Source organism: Cryptomeria japonica, chromosome 8, assembly GCF_030272615.1.
Source record: "Cryptomeria japonica chromosome 8, Sugi_1.0, whole genome shotgun sequence".
Taxonomy (NCBI): Eukaryota; Viridiplantae; Streptophyta; class Pinopsida; order Cupressales; family Cupressaceae; genus Cryptomeria; species Cryptomeria japonica.
In genome coordinates, this window is record NC_081412.1 from 350,835,423 (window position 1) to 350,858,274 (window position 22,852).

The 22,852-nt window shown below is 38.0% G+C and overlaps 1 protein-coding gene across 1 annotated transcript; it reads left to right on the top strand.

The window, feature by feature from the left end:
- The first annotated feature begins 920 nt into the window (after window positions 1–920).
- On the top strand, window positions 921–6,025 carry LOC131045374 (uncharacterized). Its single transcript, XM_059210363.1, has 3 exons — window positions 921–1,505; window positions 1,791–2,580; window positions 5,841–6,025. Exons 1-3 carry the CDS (start codon window positions 921–923, stop codon window positions 6,023–6,025), a joined length of 1,560 nt encoding a protein of 519 aa, XP_059066346.1.
- Window positions 6,026–22,852: the final 16,827 nt, after the last annotated feature.

The window sequence follows — 22,852 nt, forward strand, 5'->3', positions numbered from 1 at the left end:
GGTGTGTGAGCAAGGCTCCATAGAGCTCCATTTTTCGCATATTGAGTTCTATCGACCCGCTTTTCCCGCATACAGTATCATTCAGAGCTTCTAGTTTTAAAGTATGGATGTTTAACATTTATGCCCCCTCAGGTATTTTGGCTAAATATAGGCTATGGTAGGAACTCATTAGGGTTTCATACCCCCTTAGGAATTCTTTTGTCATTTTTGGGGGAGATTTTAATGCAGTCTTGAATTTTAGTGAAAAATCAGGGGGGATTTACCCAAACAAGAAATTTATGGATGATTTTAATGCATTCATTGTTGACATGTCTCTTTTTGATTGCAAGCCCAATAATGGTCTATTCACATGGACAAATATGAGGAAAAATTTCTCTCTGATTGCAAAAAGATTGGATAGATTTTTACTCTCATCCAATTGGTTTGATTCAAACATTGAGTTTTTCTCTTCCATTCTTCCCCTGGTTGGGTCGGATCATTTCCTAGTCTCTCTGACTATTGTATGGGACAGACCTGGCCACAAGCTTCCTTTTAAGTTTGAGCCAATGTGGTTTAGGGATCCCTCTTTTCTTCCCCTCTTGAGACAATGGTGGGGAGAGGCTCCTTTCTGTAGGGGTTCTAGAATGTTCCAATTGGTCAAGAAGATTACTTTCTTAAAAAAAAATATTAGGGGATGGAACTCCCTTCATTTCAAGAATGTTTTTGTAGAAAAACAAAGGGTTTTAGATATGTTAGAGGTCCTCAATAGGAATGTCTTGCAGCATGGTTTGGGATCTAAGGTGTTGGATGAACTCAGGTCTCTTAGGAGTGAATTAGAAGAAATCTTGGCTAGAGAGGAGGTTTATTGGAGACAAAAATCTCAAGAATTATGGCTAGCTAATGGTGATAAGAATACAAAATTTTTCCATGCTAGTACTAAAATGAAAAGGGCCAGGAGTAGGATTTCTTGTATTCAGGACTGTCAGGGGAATATCCTTTCTGAGGATGGGGATATCTCTAAGGAAGCGGTTAAGTTTTTTAAGAATCTTCTTTCTTCTGAGAATATTGATGTTTCTAACAGTATCTCATCTCTTATTCCCTCTCTTGTCTCTCCTGAGGATAATACAATGTTAATGTCTCCTTTCTCAATAGAAGAGGTTCGGGGGGCTGTTTTTGCTATGAATCCGGATAAGGCTCCCAAGCCTGATGGATTTACTCCTTTGTTTTTCCAGAAATGTTGGGAGTTTGTTGGTCAGGATGTCCTTTTGGCTTTAGAGGAAGCTAGGAGAAATAGGTCTATCCTTAAAGAAATGAATACTACCTTAATTGTCATTTTACCTAAAAAGGACGACCCTAAAACCTTCACAGATTTTCGTCCTATAGCTTTATGTAACACCATTTATAAGATATTTTCCAAAGTAATTGCAATGAGGTTGGCTAAGCTGTTACCAAGAATAATTTCCCTTGAGCAAGGAGGTTTTGTCCCTCAAAGGTTAACTCCTGAAGGGGCTATAGTTGCTCATGAGGTCTTACATTCGATCTCTGCCCAGAAATACCCTGCAATGATTCTTAAATTAGACATGATGAAAGTCTATGATAGGGTTGAATGAAATGCATTAAAAATTGTCCTGTCAAGGTTGGGCTTCTCCCTAGCTTGGATAAAATGGATTATGGCTTGCATTTCCTCGACAAGATTGTCGGTTCTTATTAATGGGTCCCCCTGTGGTTTCTTCCACTCTTCTAGGGGATTAAGGCAAGGGGACCCGCTCTCACCTTTTTTATTTATCTTACTAGCTGAAGCTCTAAGTCAGGCAATTGGCTCAGCACGTGAGAGTGGTTCATGGAAGGGCATCAAAATTCAGAATTTTGATCGGAGGATCTCCCATTGTCTTTTTGCTGATGACACCCTCCTATTTGGTTGTGCAACCTTGAAGGAGGCTCAGGCTATTGATCAAGTGATTAGGAATTATGTAGCTTTTTCGGGTCAGAAGGTCAACAAGGAAAAATCTAAGATTTTCTTCTTAAATACTCAGTCCCTGCTCCGGGATAAGCTTCAAAAGTTTTGGGGTTTCCAACTTGGGGATCTTCCCTGTACTTATTTAGGTGTTCCTTTTTTTGCTAATAAGGTTAAGGTTAGTTTTTGGGATAAAAAAGTTTCAGGGGTGTCTAAGAAAATTTTGGCATGGAACCACAAATGGCTCACCATGGCCGGGAAAATTGTGTTGATTAAGTCAGTTTTGAATGCGGTGCCTACTTACTTAATGTCAATTCTCAAAGCTCCAAAGGATGTTATTGTCAGTTTAAAAGATACTCTGAGGTCTTTTCTTTGGAATAACAACAGGGATGGGAAATCTAGGATCCCCCTGTTAGCTCGGGATAAGGTTTGTCTTCCTAAAGAACTTGGGGGGTCTGGAATTCGTAGCTTGGAAAATCAAAATTTGGCCCTGGGGGCCAAATTAGTGTGGAAATCGTATGATAATCCAGCCTCCCTTTGGGCTAGAATCATGTTCGCTAAGTATCTTTCTAATGGAGCTAGGGAGTCTATTTTTCGGGCCGAGTCTCTGCCTAAGGGGTCGGCCATTTGGAATTTCAAGGGAAAATGTAGAAGGGTCTTGCTGCCGCATCTTTCTTGGGTTGTGCATAATGGTTTGAAAGTTAGATTTTGGGATGATGCTTAGAATGGCCATTGTCCTATGGATTCTATTAGGGATTGGTCCCCCTTGAAATCTATACTTTTGGATAAAAGGGGGGCCTATTTATCAGACTATTTTACTGTAGTTCATGATGGACATATGGTGATGGCTCAATGGAAGTCGATTGAGTTTCTTCCTATTAGCCCTAGTCTAAAAGCAGGTTTTTACTCTATTCTTAGAAATAGAATTATCATCTTGTCTGAGCTTGATGATGAGATGATTTGGACTAAGAACTCATCTAGAAAATACTCAGTGAGAGATGGATATAATTCCCTTATGCCGGCCAAGGATCTCTCTTCTTGGCCTTACAAATTATTCTGGCATCCAGCATGTCTGCCGAAGGCTAGAGCTTTTGCTTGGCTTGCTATTCAAGATAGGGTTCTTACCGGGATGAGACTGGATAGGATGGGTTTATCTGTTGTTTTCCCTTGTGTTCTCTGTAATTAGAAATTGGAATCGTCATCTCATCTTTTCCTTCATTGTGATTTTTCTCTAGGATGTTGGAATTGGTTCTTCGAAAAATTAGGTCTCTCTTTTGTTACTAGTGGGGACCTCCTCTCACACTTCAAAGCTTGGCCTCTTTTATTCTCCTCTTCTTTTTATGCCTGCCTTTGGATCATAGCTCCATCGATTATTGTTTGGAACATATGGTTAGAGAGAAATAATAGGATCTTCAAAAAATCATCCACGTCGCTCTCTGATATCTTAGTCAAGATAGAGGCTTCTATCTCGGAGGTGGCCTTGTCATATATTCATAAGAACTTAGATCATCTGACATCTTTTTCCCATTGAGATGGCATGATCACAAGGACATGGAAATCCCTGTCTATCATTCCCTCTCATGGGTCAGTTTCAAAGGATCTGGCTTTTAAAAATAAGAGAATTATGGCCACCTGGGTTCCTCCTCCTCTGGGTCATTTTAAACTCCATTTTGATGGTGCTTCTAGGGGGAATCCGAGTATGGCTAGGGCTGGTATGGCCATTTTGGATCATAATGCAGTTTTAATAACTGCTCAATGTCATGCCCTTGGGTTTCATTCAAACAAATTTGTTGGATGTCAAGCTCTGTCACTTGGGATTGACATGGCTATTTCCCTTGGGATCAAACACCTTTCCATTCAGGGGGATTCAATGGTTGTTATCCAAAGTGTTTTGAACTGTAAAAGTAATTGTTGGAATTTGAAGTATTTAATTGATCACATCTTGGAGAAATTATCTTTTTTTGATACCTATATATTATCTCATTGTTTTCGAGAGTAATAAACAAGCAGATTTCCTGGCTAATTTGGCTATTGACTCGGCTTCTTTTCATAAGAATGTAGAAATTGGTGACATTCCTCAAGATGTCCTCCCCGGGTATATGCCTCTTCCCAAAGATTAAGTTCATCTATTTTGAGTTTTTATCTTCATTTCTTATTGAATTATATATATTATCCTCTTCTCAGATTAGTTGTATCTATGCGTCATGTGGTGATAGGAGGTTTTTACTTCTATTTGCATATGGTGTATTTTTACACTTCTGTATTAGGTTAGATGGTAATGTGTGTACTTCTTGAGGAATGGGGAGGCAATTTTTAGGTGGCAATACATTTTAAAAACTCCTACTCGTTATCTTCATTTCTTACTGAAGTATACATATTATCCTCTCCTCAGTACAGCCTGTATCTGTTCTTTATGTGCTGATAGGAGTCTTTTATTTCTATCTGCATTTGGAGTACTTATACATCTTTGTCCTTGGGTTAGATGTTAATGTGTGTATTTCTTGAGGATTGGAGAGGTTTCTTCAGGTGGATTGTTTTTGTTATGATTATTTTATCAACACATGGGTTACATATGGTTTGGCGGTATATCTGGATTGAGCAGAAGGATGGGGTGTATATCCTGGGCGCTTTGGTTTATTTTGGTAGATTATGGATGCTTGTTCTATTATTTGCAAATGTTGTTATTTCAGAAGTACGTCCTTGTGCCTTACATATTGATCACATTCAGACATAAATTTTAAAGTGGTGGTGTCTTACTTTGGGACATTACTTCATTATTTCTGCATGCTTGTGTGTAATCCCAAGCAAGGCTCGGGCCTTTGTTTCTTCGATCCGATTGGACTTATGGTGTGTGGAAATTGTTTTTTATCTTGCTTTATTCTTTGGTACCACTTTAAGAGTTTTTTATTCTTACTTATTGGCAAAAAGCTTGTTTATGTACGGTGGCTGGAAGATTAATTTTAGGAATGCACTTCTATTTTTTGTCGTACAGGTCGTCTTTATTGAGATTTTTTTTTGCGGGTTTTTGGGGTACGGGGGAGGTTTTTTGTATGAGTGAAATCTTTCCTCATAATTTCATTATTGTTTCTCCCTTGTTGATTGCACAGTTTTGTTTTCTTCATGTCTATTAAGTGGCAGATTTTTGAGATCTCTTGAGTAATCTTGTTCATGTGGATATCTTGAGTTATTAATTGGCTTGGCTGGCTCTATGCTTCGCATGGACATTGTCATCATTTTTTATTAGGGTGGCGGCATTTGTTTCTGTCTTGCATTCTTTGTGCCAAGTTTTTTGAAGTGACATCATTTTTGTTTAGGGTTACGGCATGGATATTGTCATCATTTTTTATTAGTGTGTCATCCTCTCGTGGTTGTTTTTACTTTCTTATGATGACATTGTGCTCTTTTATTCTCCTCTACTCTCTTGGCTTTGCATTTGCTTTTTTGATGGAATCAATGGGTTACCACATTCTAATGCCTCGCAAACACTATGATTTTCAAGACTCTTTTGTCTTGGACGATGAAAAGCTTGGGTGTTTGTTTCAAATTCATTCGGTGGACTTTTCTCTGGCTTTTCACAAAGTTTTGGGAAAGCGATGGCTTGCAGATAACTCAGGTTGTTTCCTTGCTAATATTGCATCTCGGTTTCTCACTATATGTATGGATGTGCTTCTAGATTTTGCTATGGTTAGGGCAATCTTTGATACATATTTCAACTCCCATTTCTACTCTACGGTTGATTTGGACAATGCTCTCTCTAATTACCATTTTAATTTTGGTGATTTTGAATATGCTGGTTTTATTTCTCATTCTTAGTTATTATCCTCTAGTTGGCATGGGGAACTCCTTTCAATTTTAAGGAATGGTTTGATATCTAACTTATATGATGATACATTATTTAATTTGGCAGCCCTTTTAGATTATGTATCACCAGATTGTCTGGCTGCAACGGTTAATGTTTTTGCAGGAATTCATTTTCTTTTAGAATTAATGCCTAATGTTCGAGCTTCGCCAGTTTGGGTTCCTCCTATACAGATGGTGCCTCCTTCCTCTCCACCACTAGAAGGGCCTAGCTCATGGTTCTCAATTCCTTGACATCATGTTCTTGGGCTTTTTGTTTGAGTGCAAAAGGTTTTTTGTCCACAGGGTTTTTGAGCAAGGATATGTTTACATCTGTCTTCTTCCTCATTTTGGCAAGTAGAACTATTTTTTGTGGGAAATAGTGGGTGGTTTCCTACGTGCCTGATGGATATTATGGTTCTGATCGGTTGATACATATTTTTGTCAAGCATGGAAGCCTTGTGGCTATGTTGCTCCTCTATAGTCTACTCCTCAAATTTTTTTGGGTCATATGGATAATGATACGCATCTTCGAAGAGTCATGTAATGGGAGGGTGTTTAATATCAAGTATGTAATTGGTTTATGGGGTTTTTTGGAAAATGATAGGTATATCCTGATAAGCTATGTAATGGGAGGGTGATCAAAATCAGATATGTAATTAGGTATATGGGGTTTTAATTTTAGTTTTTTCTCTTTTTTGGGCCACAACCAGAGGTTTTCTTGCGGGTTCTTTCCTGCCGGTATACCCTTTGAACCCATTTGTATTTTCAAATCTCGAAATTAATAAAATATAAGTTTAGTGGCCTATCCACTTTTATCAAAAAATATATATATATATTGAATCCAATACCAAACCAAAGGACATTTTCTCTAGCAAAAACCTTTTCTCCAGCAAAAACCTTTTCTCCCAAATCTTGCAATTTTTATGCACAGTAAAACATCTTGGCAAAATTTTCCAGAATAACTTTTCCCAATTTCCTCAAAATTGTAATCTAGAAACACCCAGGAAACAACTTCTTTCCATACACTAGAAACTAATTTCAGAAATGGACTTTAGCCAAGAACAAGAAATAACCAGAAAGAATTTTGGATTTGACAAATATTTTAACACACACATCATTCAGAAAGAGGCAAGAAATAAAATGTTTTCTTTAAAAAAACAACTAGAAGAAACCACCCAACCTGGTATAGTTTTCTTGGAAGAACTTTGTAAGAGGGATTCAATCCTTCAACAAGCTTCCAAACAATTTTTCTTCACCAAAATCTAAGCTTCCAATAATTTTTCCTTCAACAAAATCTCTGTCTCTTTCCCGTGACTTTTTTTTTTTTTAAATAAAAAGACATATTCCCCTTTTAAACTAAAATTCTAGGTTGCATATATTTTTCCCAAAAACCCTAATATTTAATTTTAGAATTAAAAGCAATTTTATTTTTTCTTTTCTAATTCCTAACAAAGGAATAAATTAACATGTAATAAGCAAAAATCAGTTTTTTCTTTTCTTTTCTCATGCAAATTAATTAATTTCCTAAAAAAGGAATTAAAGCAATACATTAATTCTAATTTATTCTTTTATTCATTTATTTATTTATTATGTTATTCTTTTATTTATTTAAAATTCTAGGAAACAATAAATGAAATTAATCTAATTTATTTTTCACTAAAATTTAAATAAAATATATTTCTAATATCATGCGGCTTGCAACTTAATTTAATAACTTCTTTTAATTAATTAAATTTATAATCTCAATGCATAAAATACATAATTCGAAAATACCAACTATGAGATAACTCCATAAATTTAATTAATTAATTAAATCCACTAAAACACACAAACTGAACAAACCCCAAGCAAAGACTCAAAAAAAGTCAAACGACAATACACGAAGGCCAAACAAATTGATAAGACGACCAACTAACGACACTCACAAGAGTGTAACTGAGTAGAATAGGGTCAACTACTACCTCCTCCACTTCCATCGGACAATATAAGGCACGCTCATACCTGTGAAGCCAGGTGGAGACAATACCCCGTACCTACCCGGTACTTGTACTTGCAATATCCTGCAACATTGAACCACACATGCATATATACAATATAGAAAACACGACATGCATGCCGATGAAGGAGAATCGCGACGTTCCCTGTCTCACCAGAGTGAGTGAAGGAAAATCATCCCCTTGCATCCAATACACTCGCAGACACGCAACATATAATTTCATATTGCATAGATAAAATAAAGTGTCAGTACATAGCAATAATCCATAAAATGCCATAAATCACAAGTACTGAAATACTGCAAATAAATTATGCATCTCATATCCAGATAAAGCATGAAATAATGTCATATAAATCTAAATAACACATCATGGTAATGTATCCACTGAAAGTAAACAATAATAAAATATGAGTCTAATGAGTTCAAATGAGGATAGGTACTAAAGGTAGTAATGCTACTTGCAGGCAGCAGACACTACCGACCCGCATGGTGGGACTAGCCCGCCACGAGGTAAGGTAAGGTCCACAATAAAATAAATTTCATACTTCCATAGTAGGGAAAAACAATATGCTACAAAATCATTTTAATATGAAAATGATTCTTTCCCAGATCTTTTCACGAGCACACACACACACACAGTGCCAAGATCCAAATTTTCAAAGGGATATTTACCAGAAGGGTAAATGGTAAAATAAAAACACACAAGAACCCCAAATCTTGGGGAATAAGATAATGGGAAGCACACAACAAACTAAATCCAATTCATTCTAGTCCAAATAGAAGAGCAATCTAAGAAGTTGATTTTCAACAACACAACATACAACAAATAGAGAAATGAACCATTTATTTCCTATAAGCAAACATATGATTTGAGATTCACAAAATCAACAACCATAGGCATTCTTTCTTTTATTCCAATCATTCCACAAGAATTTACAACGAGATTTGCATAATTTCAACACACAGGAAGCAAACTGAAAAATTCAAATTTAAATTTAAAACAAGAAGAGATTATCCAACCTTGAAGCAAACTAGCAATCAAAATGATGGAAGAATCCCAATCCTTGCAACCCAAATCGAATTCTAGCTCCTCCTTCCAGAATGTTTTACCAAATTTTTCTCCATAAATTCTTGCCCCCTATTCCCATGAATCTTCAGGCATATATGGAAAAATATATTTTAACCTAAACTTTCTAGGTTTAAAGTTTTTCCATCCAATCAGATTTAAATATTTTTAAAGTAAAAACAATCAGATTTACCTCTTTTTCCAAAAACAATTCTTTTCCAACAATTAAAATGCAAAAGTCAAAATGGAAAGGTAAAAAGGAAAAGCTCTTATTTTATTTCCTATTTTCCAAATTACTTTCTTTCAACATAATCATTTATCATTTAAATGGCTAGGCAATTATTTATTTCCTTCCACAAAATATATTAATGCAACTTTACATAATGAAATAAGTCATTTAACCATTTAATCTAGCAAATAATTAACTTAATTAAATCAATAATCTCAGAGCATAGTAATTAACTAATTACACCAACATAAGATGGCATCATCCATTCAATTAAATAACCATACAGATGAATGAAAACACGCAAAATGAAGAATGATCAAATGATGACTCACAAATGACCAAACCAAAGCACTATGACTCTCATACCAGCCAGACAGAAAAGACAACCGACTGACAACACTCACACAAGTGTAACTGCAGGTCTATTTAGGGTCGAACAAATATCTCCTCCACTCTCATCAGACATATAAGGCATGCTCATACCTGTGAAACCAGGTGGAGTCGATACCCCGTACCTACCTGGTACTTGTACCTGCAATGTCCTGCACCAAAGAACCACACGTGCATATAGACAAATATATACATATAGACACGGCACACACACCGATGAAGGAGAATCATGACATTCCCTATCTCACTGGAGTGAGTGAAGGAAAATCATCCCCTCGCATCCCATACACATGCAAACACGCAACATATAAATAATGCATCACACATATAAGGTAAAAGTGTCAATCCATGATAATGATCCATAAAATAACATTAATCATAAGAAATGAGATACTATATAAAATCATACACCACAAATCCAGATAAAGAATGAAATGACATCGCATAAAATTTGAATCAATATACAATAATGTTCCACTGAAGTCAATAATAAATATACAAAAAGAGTCTGAACAAGGACGGGTACTACATCCTCCCCCCCAAGCCTAGGCTTACTCCTGGAAGCCTAAAACAAATAAGAATAAAGCTCTCTCATCTTCACTGCATCTTCCCATGTCATTGAGGTCTCATCACTTGGATCCCATAGGACCCTTACCTGCTCAATGGTACGACCTCGAAGGGTCAAATCCTGATGTTGAAGAATGCGCATGGGCTCCATGGAAAGTTGTCCATCCTCGACCTGTAAAGTGTTCCAATCAAGAACATGGGTTACATCAGGATGATAAGGTTGAAGAATAGAAACATGAAAGACATTGTGGATGCGGGATAGAATCAGCGGCAAGGCAAGACGGTAGGCAACAGGTCCTATCCTCTCAAGGATCTCAAAAAGGCCTACAAAATGAGGCACCAACTTAGAACCCTTTCCATAACGGATCAGACTCTTTCATGAACGTACTCTCCAAAACACATGGTCACCAATAGAAAGCTGATGATCTACTCTATGGGCATTGGCATACTTCTTCTGCCTATCCTGGGCAGCAACCAAATTCCCATGAATCTGCTCAACCTGCTGCTCCATCTCATGAAGCATATCTGGGCCTAAACACACCCTATCGTCTAGTCGATCCCAACTCAAAGGAGTATGGCAAGGATGACCATACAAATCCTGGAAGGGAGACATGCCTATAGAGCTGTGATATCCATTGTTATAAGAAAACTCCACAAGGCAAAGATATTCTTCCCAGCATGACTGCTGGTCCATAACATACATGCGAAGCATGTCCTCCAAAACCTAATTCACATGCTCAGTCTGACCGTCAGTCTCTGGGTGATAAGCTAAACTGAAGTTCAACTGGGTTCCCAAAACATGCTTAAGTGAGGTCCATAAGGCTGAAGTAAATATAGGGTCTCTATCAGAAAGGATCTGCCTTGGGATCCCATGCAACCTCGCCACATCTTCCAAGAAGACTTGTTCCACCACTATTATTGTATAAGAAGATCGAATAGGAAAAAAATGAGCAACTTTGGTCAATATATCAACAATGACCATGATGGCATCATGGTGATGTGAGGAAACAGGTAACCCCACAATGAAATCCATGGAAATGATATCCCATTTCCAATCCGGTATCAAATTAGGCTATAAAATCCCTACAGGGTGATGATGCTCCACCTTCACCCACTGAAATTCTAAGCACTTCGACACAAAAACAACAATGTCACATTTCATACCAGCCTAATGATATATCTGTCTAAGATCTGCATGCATCTTCTTGACACCAGGGTGTGCCAAATAAAGTGCACGATGGGCCTTAGTCATGATCAAAATGCGAAGACCCTCCAAAGGAGGTACATAGATCCATCCAAGATGTCGAAGAAGACCATTTGACTCAAGAGTATATCCAGAATATCTACCCTCCAATGGTCTTCCAGACTCCGCCACAGCTCTCACATCCTGATACCAGGTGTCCTGAGGAAGAACTCCAAGAATTCTCTCACTCAAGTCCACACCAAGGGACAATGCTGCAACCTCATGCCACCTACGGCCTAAAGCATCTGCCACTACATTCTCTTTCCCCTGAATCTAGCAAACCTCAAAATCATACTCATAGAGGAATTCCATCCATCTTTGCTATCGAACATTCAAATTCAATTGCGTGAAAATATACTGCAAACTGCGGTGATCACTATGCAGCTCAAACCGACGCCCCAACAGAAAATGTCTCCATCTAACCAATGCATGCACTACAACTGCCAACTCCAAGTCATGAACTGGATAGTTCAACTCATGATCCTTGAGTTTTCAAGACTCATAGGCAACCACACGTCCATCCTGCATAAGCACCACACCTATACCTTCTAGAGAGGCATCTGTGCACAACATAAAATCTCTGGATGGATAAGGAACTGCCAAAATCAGAGCACTAACAAGGAGTTCCTTCAAGGTAGGAAAAGATGACTCACACTACTCTGACCAAATGAACTTTTTCCTTTTCCTCTGAAGAGAAGTAATCAGGTGGCCTATTCGAGAAAAGCTCTGCACAAAGCGACGGTAATATCCGGCCAAACCCATGAAACTTCGAACCTTAGAAACATTGGTCGGCGTTGTCCAATCAACAATGGCTTGGATCTTAGAAGGATCCACGGATACACCTTCTCCCGAGACTATATGACCAAGATAGCTCACCTTTGACTGGAAGAAATCACACTTCACCAAATTTGCAAAAAGTTGATTCTCCCTCAAGCACTGCAATACCTAACACAAGTGACCCTCATGCTCTTCCATAGATCTAGAATAAATCAATATGTCATCCAAGAACATGAGGACAAAGTGGTCAAGGTAGGTACAAAAAAACCCATTCATAAGACTCATGAATACTGAAGGCATGTTTTTCAACCCAAATGGAACCATTGTGAACTCATAGTGACCATAACGAGTATGAAATGTCGTCCTATGAATTCTATGTCATGAATGCGCAACTGATGAGACCTAGATTTCAGATCTATCTTAAGAACACCTTGGCTCCCTTTACCTGATCAAAAAGATCATCTACTAAGGCAATGGATATCAAATATTGGATGGTTACCTTATTCAACCGTCGATAATCAATGCATAACCAAAGATAACCATCCTTCTTTTTAATGGAGATAATCGGCATACCCCAAGGAGAAACACTAGGACTAATGAACCCCTTGGCCAACAACTCCTCAACCTACAACATCAACTCACTCAACTCCTGGGTAGTCATCTGATATGGTGCTCTCAAAATAGGTTCCGCACCAGGAACCAAGTCAATGCAAAAATCTATATCTCGCTTTGGAGGCATACCGGGAATATCCAAAGGAAACACATCAACATACTCTCAAAGAATAGGGTGACCATTAAGAGCGATTTCTCGACTCTCTCCCTCATCCACATCCTCAAGAGAAACTGCAAAATGCTGACACCCTTGACACATGCACCGCCTAAGTTGCATAGCAGAAATCATACGTAAGGATATCGATCGCTGAACTCCAACGATCCCCACTCTCCTGCCATGGTCATCAAAACACTCTACTGTCTTCAGACGATAGTCTACATGAGCGTTGTTAGATGATAACCAATCCATCCCCAACACAACTCCATAGGACCCCAAAGGAATGACTCGAAGGTCAACTAAAGAGACAAATGGTCCTAGGTCCAACTCACAACTGGGAATGAAGGTATCTACCAACACACGCACACCAGTAGCCAACTCTACTTGCCACCTATCCGCCTGCTTAGCAGACACGATCCCGCACCACTCCATAATGGATGAAGAAATAAAAGAATCTGAAGCATCAGAATCAAAAAGTACAGAGATAGGAATACAACACAACACACCTGTGGTCTCAATCATGATACTCTGTGATCAGCCTGGTGGTCATCCACCGCTGCAAATACTCTATGGGGTCTACTTGCATCCCCCACTGTCAGCTTTGATGTGGCTGGCCTCTGGCTACTCATCCAATGAGGACACTGAGGGCACTGAGTGGCTTTGTGGTCAAACTGACCACAGGAGAAGCAAACTCCTCTAACAGGTCCTCTACTACCAAACAACCCACTGGACTACTGAAAGCTCTCCCCACTAGGGGCCTGAGATGCACCCTGAGAGGACTACCCTAGAAAAGTCTGTCTACTCTTCGGCCAATTCCTTCTCTTCTGAAACTGAGAGTTGCCACCCTGCTAGCCCTGAGATTGCTTCAGTCTCAACGGCTACTATTGCTGCTGCTGACCACCCTTAGCGGGTGCCTGAGGACCCCTAAGAGGTGCAATAGTCTGGGACTGATTCCCTCTCCCTCTAGACCCACTGAAAGGATCACTCCCAATCTGAACTCCAGACTGGCCGCCATGAGCATGGCTAAGGTTCTGCTCCACCAACCTGGCTTTCGCCACGGCTACCTCTACTAATGCAAGCTCAAAAACTCTCACTCCTCCACTGATGCAGTCATTAAGACCCCTCAAGAAGTGTTGAACAAACATAGCCTCAACATTGCCAATCTCGGCATACTATTTGAGCTCATCGAACCTATGCTCAAACTGATCTATTGATAACCCAAACTGGTGCAGAGCATAGAACTCGTCTACATGCGACTGCCTCCACTGGGGTGAGAGAAATTGTGCCCTGAATCTCTCCAGAAAGATCTCCCATGACATGGTGTTAATGCTCACACCGATCCTCTCCTCCTCTAACCTCCACCAGATAGATGAGAAGCTCTCGAGATGCATGATCGTGCATCTCACCTTGGTGTTGCTACTATATGGATACATGGTGAAACACCGATCTAAACTGATAAGCCAGGTCTCTACCTCTAGACCGGTACCTTTACCATCAAAGAAAGGAGGATTGGACCTCATCAAGTCCCTCATGTGCCCCATGTTAGCTGGATCCTGGTCCACTAGGACCTCTCTCCCTCTAGGAGATCTCTCTCTCTCTCTCTCTGGAATCTGCTAATGGGACTCCACTACCTAGGCATGGATGGGCTGATTCACCTTAGGTCTGGGGCCCAGTCTAGATAGCACCTTGTGAAACATCTGTCATAGCTCTTCCCTTTCGAGAACCTGCTCTCCTGAATGTGGTACCTCCTAATGAACTGACTGATCTTGATCCACACTTGAAAGAGTGGGTGGTGGTGAAGGACTATGGTGGTCAAAACCTCGACCCCATCCTCCTCCTCTGCCTCTAGTGCTGCCACCAACATGGCCACCTCCCTTGGCTTTCCTACCCATGACCTAACACTGCACAAGAGAAAAAGGTTCAAATCAAAGGCAAGGAAAGAAGCAAGGAAGTCACACCACAAGATCTACAAAAAGTCAAGGCAAATGGGCTCACTACAAACCCAAAGTACCCAGTGTTGAAACATGGGCTTTGATACCAAATGTAATGCCCCGCCAGGAACCCCGAAGGAAAACCCACAACAAGGGTGAATTTTTTTTTTTTTAAAGTATAAACATAATAAGTGCATAACACGCAACATGCACGATAACACAAGCGGAAGACTTACACCAGAATTCCTTAAGGGTTACCAATGAAGAATTAAAACCAAAAGATAAATTCCACAATAAGGTTAATCCAATAATCCATCATTAACTCAATGATCATAAGAACCCATATGTAATAACAGATTGAAAGGATTCAATATAATTTCTCTTCAATAAGCATGTACACATAACATAAAGGAAACTGATAAATAACATCCCAATCTAGGATTACATTGTTCGTCCAATACATGGCTTCACAATATACACATAAAGATACAACTTAACCAATTACAAGGTTACAAAAAATCATGATACAATGACCACATAGGTCTCCAAATAACAATAATCTCCAAAATATGAGATAAGCATGAGCCACGATCCATAGAAACACCTGCGAAGCCAATCCTCGCATGAAGGTATGAACAAGAACATCCAGTGGGAAGTGGCACTACCACCCGACCATGTAATTCCCAAAATGGAATCACCCCACCGTCTTAGGAGATAGTTAAGGACCCTCAAGCAAGCAAAAGCATGACATGGTCGACAAAAAATACGACTCCATGACAACACCATATGAATCCACAATAATCCAGGTGACTCAACATCACAAATACACAAGTGACTCGATATCACAAAACACAAGTGAACCAACATCACACACACAAGTGAACCTAAAGAGAGAGTGTCATCGCATAGCTTAAGATGGATACCATGATATAGCATCCATAGGTACCGGCTCACTGTCCTAGTAACCTCTCCCGAACCTTCAGTTCCAACTAAGTCTCATGCGGACCCTACTAGCCTTTCGTGAAGACAAGGTGGTCAGTTTTCCATTCCAGGCCTTCTCACTACATTATAAGCCTCAGGACAAGCACTCACCTATGCGCGAGGTAATATATCTTTATTAATGTTTGAGAACTACCCACCTAATCAATTAATTAGATTATCACTTATTATCTTACTTTCGAAGGGTCATCTTGCCAACCTCTTTGGGCGTATCCCCCTTTCAAAAGCCACTCTCTCAAAGGACACTAAACAAGCATGGTCACTCCACGAGGACCCTATGGTGAAGCAGATAGCCATAATACCACTATCGAGAAATAGGTGGTCAAAACAAGGACATGCTCACTCTTGGTTAACCATAAGGAAAAGACACTACATGATTAAGACAACGAAGTTAACATATATCACTTGGTCAAAGGTACCAAATATGCCACCACAGGACGACTGAACCATAGACCAGAAATTACACAATATAACTCTTGGAAGGAAAGCTAATTTCACTAAGTCCGCACTTAGACAATCTTTGAGAAAATCAACATCATAAGAACTTGCAACATCATTGATTGAAAATTAAATAAAACACTCTTTTACCATTCACATCTATTCAATTTCCCAATCAATTTTCCATCAAAGATAAAATTCACGTCAAATACTCAACCGAATTAAAAAAACATGAATACCTAATAGGCATTTAATTCATTTCCAGAATATATCCAAATTAACCAATTCGCATTACTAATTCATGCCTTGATTTCCATTGATAAATTTATTAAACTACATAATAAAAATCATTAGGAAATTACTATTTATATTTAGCATTAAAAACCACTTTAAAATATTTCATTTAATAAAAATTAAACTCATAGCATAAAGGAATTTGTACCGCTAAGGGTACAAGGTTACGCGGGGGTCGAGGCCAACCCGCGGTAGTGCTTCTACCGAGACAATAGACACTACCTGTCAGTAGTACTGCTATCAACCAGTAGCAGGCCTACCAGCCAGTAGTGCTGCTACTATTGGTAGCAGCTGCTACCGATCGATAATAGTCCTACCGACCGATAGTACTGCTACCTGCGGGCAACAGACACTACCGACCCGCGTGGTGGGACTAGCCCACCATGAGGTAAGGTAAGGTCCACAATAAAATAAATTTCATACTTCCATAGTATGGAAAAACAATATGCTACAAAATCGTTTTAATATGAAAATGATTATTTCCCAAATCTTTTCACAAGCACACACACACACAGTGCCAAGATCCAAATTTTCAAAGGGATATTTACCAGAAGGGTAAATGGTGAAATAAAAACACACAGGAACCCAAAACCTTGGGCAATAAGATAATGGGAAGCACACGGCAAACTAAATCCAATTCATTCTATTCCAAATAGAAGAGCAATCTAAGAAGTTGATTTTCAAGAACACAACATACAACAAATAGAGAAATGAATGATTTCTTTCCTATAAGCAAACATATGATTTGAGATTCACAAAATAAAAAAACCACAGGCATTCTTTCTTCCATTCCAATCATTCCACAAGAATTTACAAGGAGATTTGCATAATTTCAACAAACAGGAAGCAAACTGAAAAATTCAAATTTAAATTTAAAACAAGAAGAGATTATCCAACCTTGAAGCAAACTAGCAAGCAAAATGATGGAAGAATCCCAATCCTTGCAACCCAAATCGAATTCCAGCTCCTCCTTCCAGAATGTTTTACCAAATTTCTCTCCAAAAATTCTTGCCCCCTATTCTCGTGAATCTTCAAGCATATATGGAGAATATATATTTTAACCTTAACTTTCTAAGTTTAATGTTTTTCCATCCAAACAGATTTAAATATTTTTAAAGTAAAAACAATCAGACTCTTTTTCCAAAAACAATTCTTTTCCAACAATTAAAATGCAAAAGTCAAAATGGAAAGGTAGAAAGGAAAATCTTTTATTTTATTTCCTATTTTCCAAAATACTTTCTTTCAACATAATCATTTATCATTTAAATGGCTAGGCAATTATGTATTTCCTTCCACAAAATATATTAATGCAACTTTACACGATGAAATAAGCCATTTAACCATTTAATCTAGCAAATCATTAACTTAATTAAATCAATAATCTGAGAGCGTAGTAATTAACTAATTATGCCAACATAAGATGGCAGCATCCATTCAATTAAATAACCATACAGATGAACGAAAACATGCAAAACGAAGAATGATGACTTACAAATGACCAAACCAAAGCACTATGACTCGCATACTAGCTAGACGAGAAAGACAACCGGCTGACAACACTCACACGAGTGTAACTGTGGGTCAAGTTAGGGTCCAACAACTATCTCCTCCACTCCCATCAGACATATAAGGCATGCTCAAACCTGTGAAACCAAGTGGAGTTGATACCCCGTACCTACCTGGTACTTGTACCTGCAATTTCCTGCACCAAAGAACCACACGTGCATATATATATGTATATATATATATATATATATGTATATATATATATATATATATACATATATATATATGTATATATATATATATACATATATATATATATATACATATATATATATATACATATATATATATATACATATATATATATATATATATATATATATATATATATATATACAGACACAACATGCACACCGATGAAGGAGAATTGTTACGTTCCCTATCTCACTAGAGTGAGTGAAGGAAAATCATCCCCTCACATCCCATACACATGAAAACATGCAACATATAAATAACACATTGCACATATAAGGTAAAAGTGTTAGTCCATGATAATGATCCATAAAATAACATTAATCATAAGCATTGAGATACTACATAAAATCATACACCACAAATCCAGATAAAGCATGAAATGACATCGCATAAAATCTGAATCAATATACAATAATGTTCCACTGAATTCAATCAAAAACATACAAAAAGAGTCTGAATAAGGAGGGGTACTACACAACTTCCTGTCGCAACCAGAAGATGTTGTTTATGCATTACTTCCCAACGCAAATGCGCCAGGAGATGTCTTATATGCGCTAATTTGTCTATTTTATCTTCTTTGATTTTTCTGAGTTTTGTGTCTTTGATTTTCGGTATCCAGAGGTTGTTCCTTGGTCCCTGAGTTATCCCAAGACCGTTTATTGATTAGAATTGTGTTTTTGCGAGAAGTGATACCTTGTTGTGATGTTGGGCTCTTTGATTTCATTTGGTACTAGCTGGTTATGGCTGTGATGTTGTCTTTTGTGCATTGTGAAATTCTATGTTATGGAGATCTTGGTTACCGGATTATGTTTGTGAGCCCTTTTATTTAATTACCTGTGTTGTTGAGGCCTGATGGTATGATTAAAGAATAAGTATCTAGTAGAATACTGAGAGGGGGGGGGTGAATCAATATATTAAAAAAATGATACAAAGTTCCCAAGCTCAAACTCAGTCAAACAAAGTAAACATATCTCAGTCAAGATCAATATTCTTAGGAATACTTGACATTAATTGGTTTAACTATTATGACAACTTTTAATAGTAAACACCTTCAATCTTGTAAACATCAACAATGCTTAATCTTAACTCAACATATTCATCTCTCAATGCTTCTACTTAACATGCCTTATCAGAAATTAACCAAATCAACAAATAAGATCACAGCCACAAAAGCATTCACCACTTGACACAAATGTTTATACGTGGAAAACCCAAATAGGTAAAAACCACGGTGAGATGAGACTCATAAGGATATCTATCTGAACTCTTTCAAAGTTCTCCTTGTTAGGAGCCAAAGCCTATTAGAGATTTACAATAAGTCTTGTTAAGAACTAATTCCAGTTAGGAATCACCCGGTTAAGGGATTTACAAATATGCCTTGTTAGAAGCATAATACCCTGTTAGGAGTAACCTCGCTGGAGGATTTAAGAATACAAGCTAATGGAACACCTTGTTAGAGGATTTAATGAGTAACCAAGCTTGTTAGAGCTTACCCGGTTAAGGGATTTAACTTCTACTGTAATTTTTAGAAAACAACAGGTTTTATTGATCTGTCTGAGTAGCACTACATTTGCTTGATCATATCCTTCTAAGCTTCATTCTACCTTCACTCAAAAATGCAGATCCATTCACTGGTTGGGCAACCACACACTTAGCAGGTTTTCTACCAATCTTTCCAACAACCTTTACAAACAACTTCATTGACCTTAAATACAAATCAATTAGGTCAGTAACACAACAAAAACCTAATTCTCATCATTGAGATTACAAACAAGTTGGTTCAATCTTGACCGTTAGAAATCATGACGATCTCTTCACATTCTTGAAGACAATTCCAACCGCTCCATGATCACTGCTCCATTGGACTTTGTAACTCATCACACATTGTGCGTTAAATGCAATCCTCTTTGCTCCTTCCCTAGACAATAAGCAAACGCACCAAACCAATTTTAATTTATCCCCAGACAATGATCACATGTGTCTCCATCATAACAACTCATCAGATAATAAACCAACAAACTTGATCGGTTAGGGTTTAACAACTGATAGGGTTTACCGGTTATATTACATAGAAAGGTTTGACCCTTTACACCGGTTCACCGGTTCAACTCACAAAATTTACATACCGGTTACAATATCATCTACAACTCTCTTCTTACTGGTTACTAGCCAATATCAAAAACAACAATATCAACAATAACATGAATACCTTTCATCGGTTCAATTGACATCAATGACAACATATCATTAATGCAATCTCTATGCAAAATGCCAATAAACTCAAAATGCCAACAAGGCCTAGGGGCATAATTGGGGAGAGTGGGCTTCCATGAGTCTGCCAAGGTCACGAGGAATGGACTGCTAGGATTCTTGAGTAAAAGAGTCAGGGTCTATACTGTCTGGATAGCTCATTGGATGTTTTCCATTGTAATTGATAAGTGACAACTTAATAATTAATACTAGGTGGGTTGGGTAGAGTACCTCATCAAAGCAAGATAATAAATGTGTTTTGTAATACCCATCTCATGGATCGAAGACCAGAGTGAGGTGGTAGATCTGGTAACCGGGTAAACCATACTACCTTGATTTCCTCAAAGGTCGAGATGGTTCCACATGTGTATCCTATGTGATAGCATGTGATGACCCTCTTTCCCTACATGTTGGTCCTATTTCCTTATGTCTTGTTGTTGAGTTGCCTCTGGAGGTTTCCTGGTCATTTGGTAGGCTTACCTTGGTTTGTGTTAGAGTTGTTTCCTCTTTGGTAGTTAGGTGTCAGCTTAGATCTAGAGTGTGTGTGGGATCTTGTGTCATCTCCTAGCACGTGGTTCCTTTGGTTCCACATGGTCAAGTGGTTGGTGCCTTTCTTCCATTGGGATGCTTTTCTTGGATACCCTACATGGATGTGGATCTCTTATCTCCAGTTCATGTATGGATATTCGTAGTAGATTATTGTACATAATTCATTTGACGTGTATATGTAATTGTATTTGAGAACTATGTTCATTATTGTAAAAGACATTGTATTCATGTATCTAGTAGATTTTATTAGGGAAATCAATGATGTATCATGTGTATTTTGAGAATGATTAATAATGAGAACAATGGATATTGAATCTATGGATGTGTACTTAGTGCTATGCTTGTGATGATGTAATTAGTTCATATTGCTATGGTTTAATTATGTGGTAATTGGTATTGAAAAGGTTAATCAATGTTAAAAGAAATGAATGGTTGAGATTAGGAATATTTGGTATTGGTTCTTTAAAATTGACCCAGTGGGGTTAATTGGTAGTTGCATTATTGAAGATTTCATTTAGGATAGATAGATTATAAATGATGTTGCATATGTGCATGGAAGGAATAGTTGATAATATAAGGAATGTGTAATGGATTAGTTGTAATTATGATGTTGTTTCTTATGATTAGTAGTATAAGTAATGACATTGATTTACCCTAGGGAAGTTAGATGTTCTGATTAATTAAAAAATAGGTTTTCAGGACCCAAAACCTTTACAACATAGATAGAGAAAAAGCACTAAGAAGAACAGTGCTTTAAAGTCTGCATACAAAAAGACTGGCCAAAAGACCAGCAGACAGAAAGAATGGCTTAACAACAAAAAACAACAAAGAAACAAAGAAGGCACTACACAGTAATTTTCTTCAGCAAATCCTCTGCCTTAATCACCAGCTTGTCGTAGGTGGCCCCAACAACTTTCAGGTCTTCCAGATCCTTGTTCGGTTTCTTTTCCTTCCTCTTGCCTCTAGTGCGGGTTCTGAGACCTTGAGCTTCCCCTGTTCCTTCAGCTTCCAGGTCTATGTCCTGGATTTCCTTTTCTTCATCCAGTTTGTTGATGAGGGTGTGGGTGTTGCTAGCTGAGATCTTCAGGATACTTAGGCTCTGTTCAGCAATGTTCTTCAGACACTCCTCAATTTTACCAATTTTGGTAAAGGTATCCGAGAGGGTTTTATCGCTAGTGTCAGCAAGGCTCTTCCTTTCCAGCAAATCCTTCTCAATCTTCTCAAACCTGGGTTTAAAAGCATCTCTGATGTCTTCAGCTTTGGCAATGGTGTTTTTCAGGTCCTCAATATAGTCGGTCAGAGGGAAGTTAGATGTTATTGATGTATTTGTGTTTAGTTCTGCTTGCGTATCTTATTTGTGTTCATGTTCATATTGATTTAATACTACTAAGATAATGAATTTTATTGTATATGAGAATTTATTGTATTGGATGCATGTATAGATGTTGTTTATCTCTATTATGCATAATAGTGTATTTCTCTAGGGTATTTTGGTGAGCATTACATCCTTTCCTCCTAATATTCCCTCATAGAACTAATTAATTAAATTAATTAATTATATTTCCCCACATGTCTCCTAACTTTAACCCTTATCTAGCCCTTCCTCTAGCCTAACCCACCTGACTAACCAAGGGTTTAGTCAACCCTATCCCTTATCCCTCATCATATGTGTGCATTTCCTAAAAATTGGGGAAAATATCCCAAATATCTTAAACCATGGAAATATCCTCATTTCTGGGGGAACCATTTCCTAAAATTTGAGAAAATATCCCAAATATCTTAAGTGATGGAAATCTCCTCATTTTGGAAGGGAACCAAAT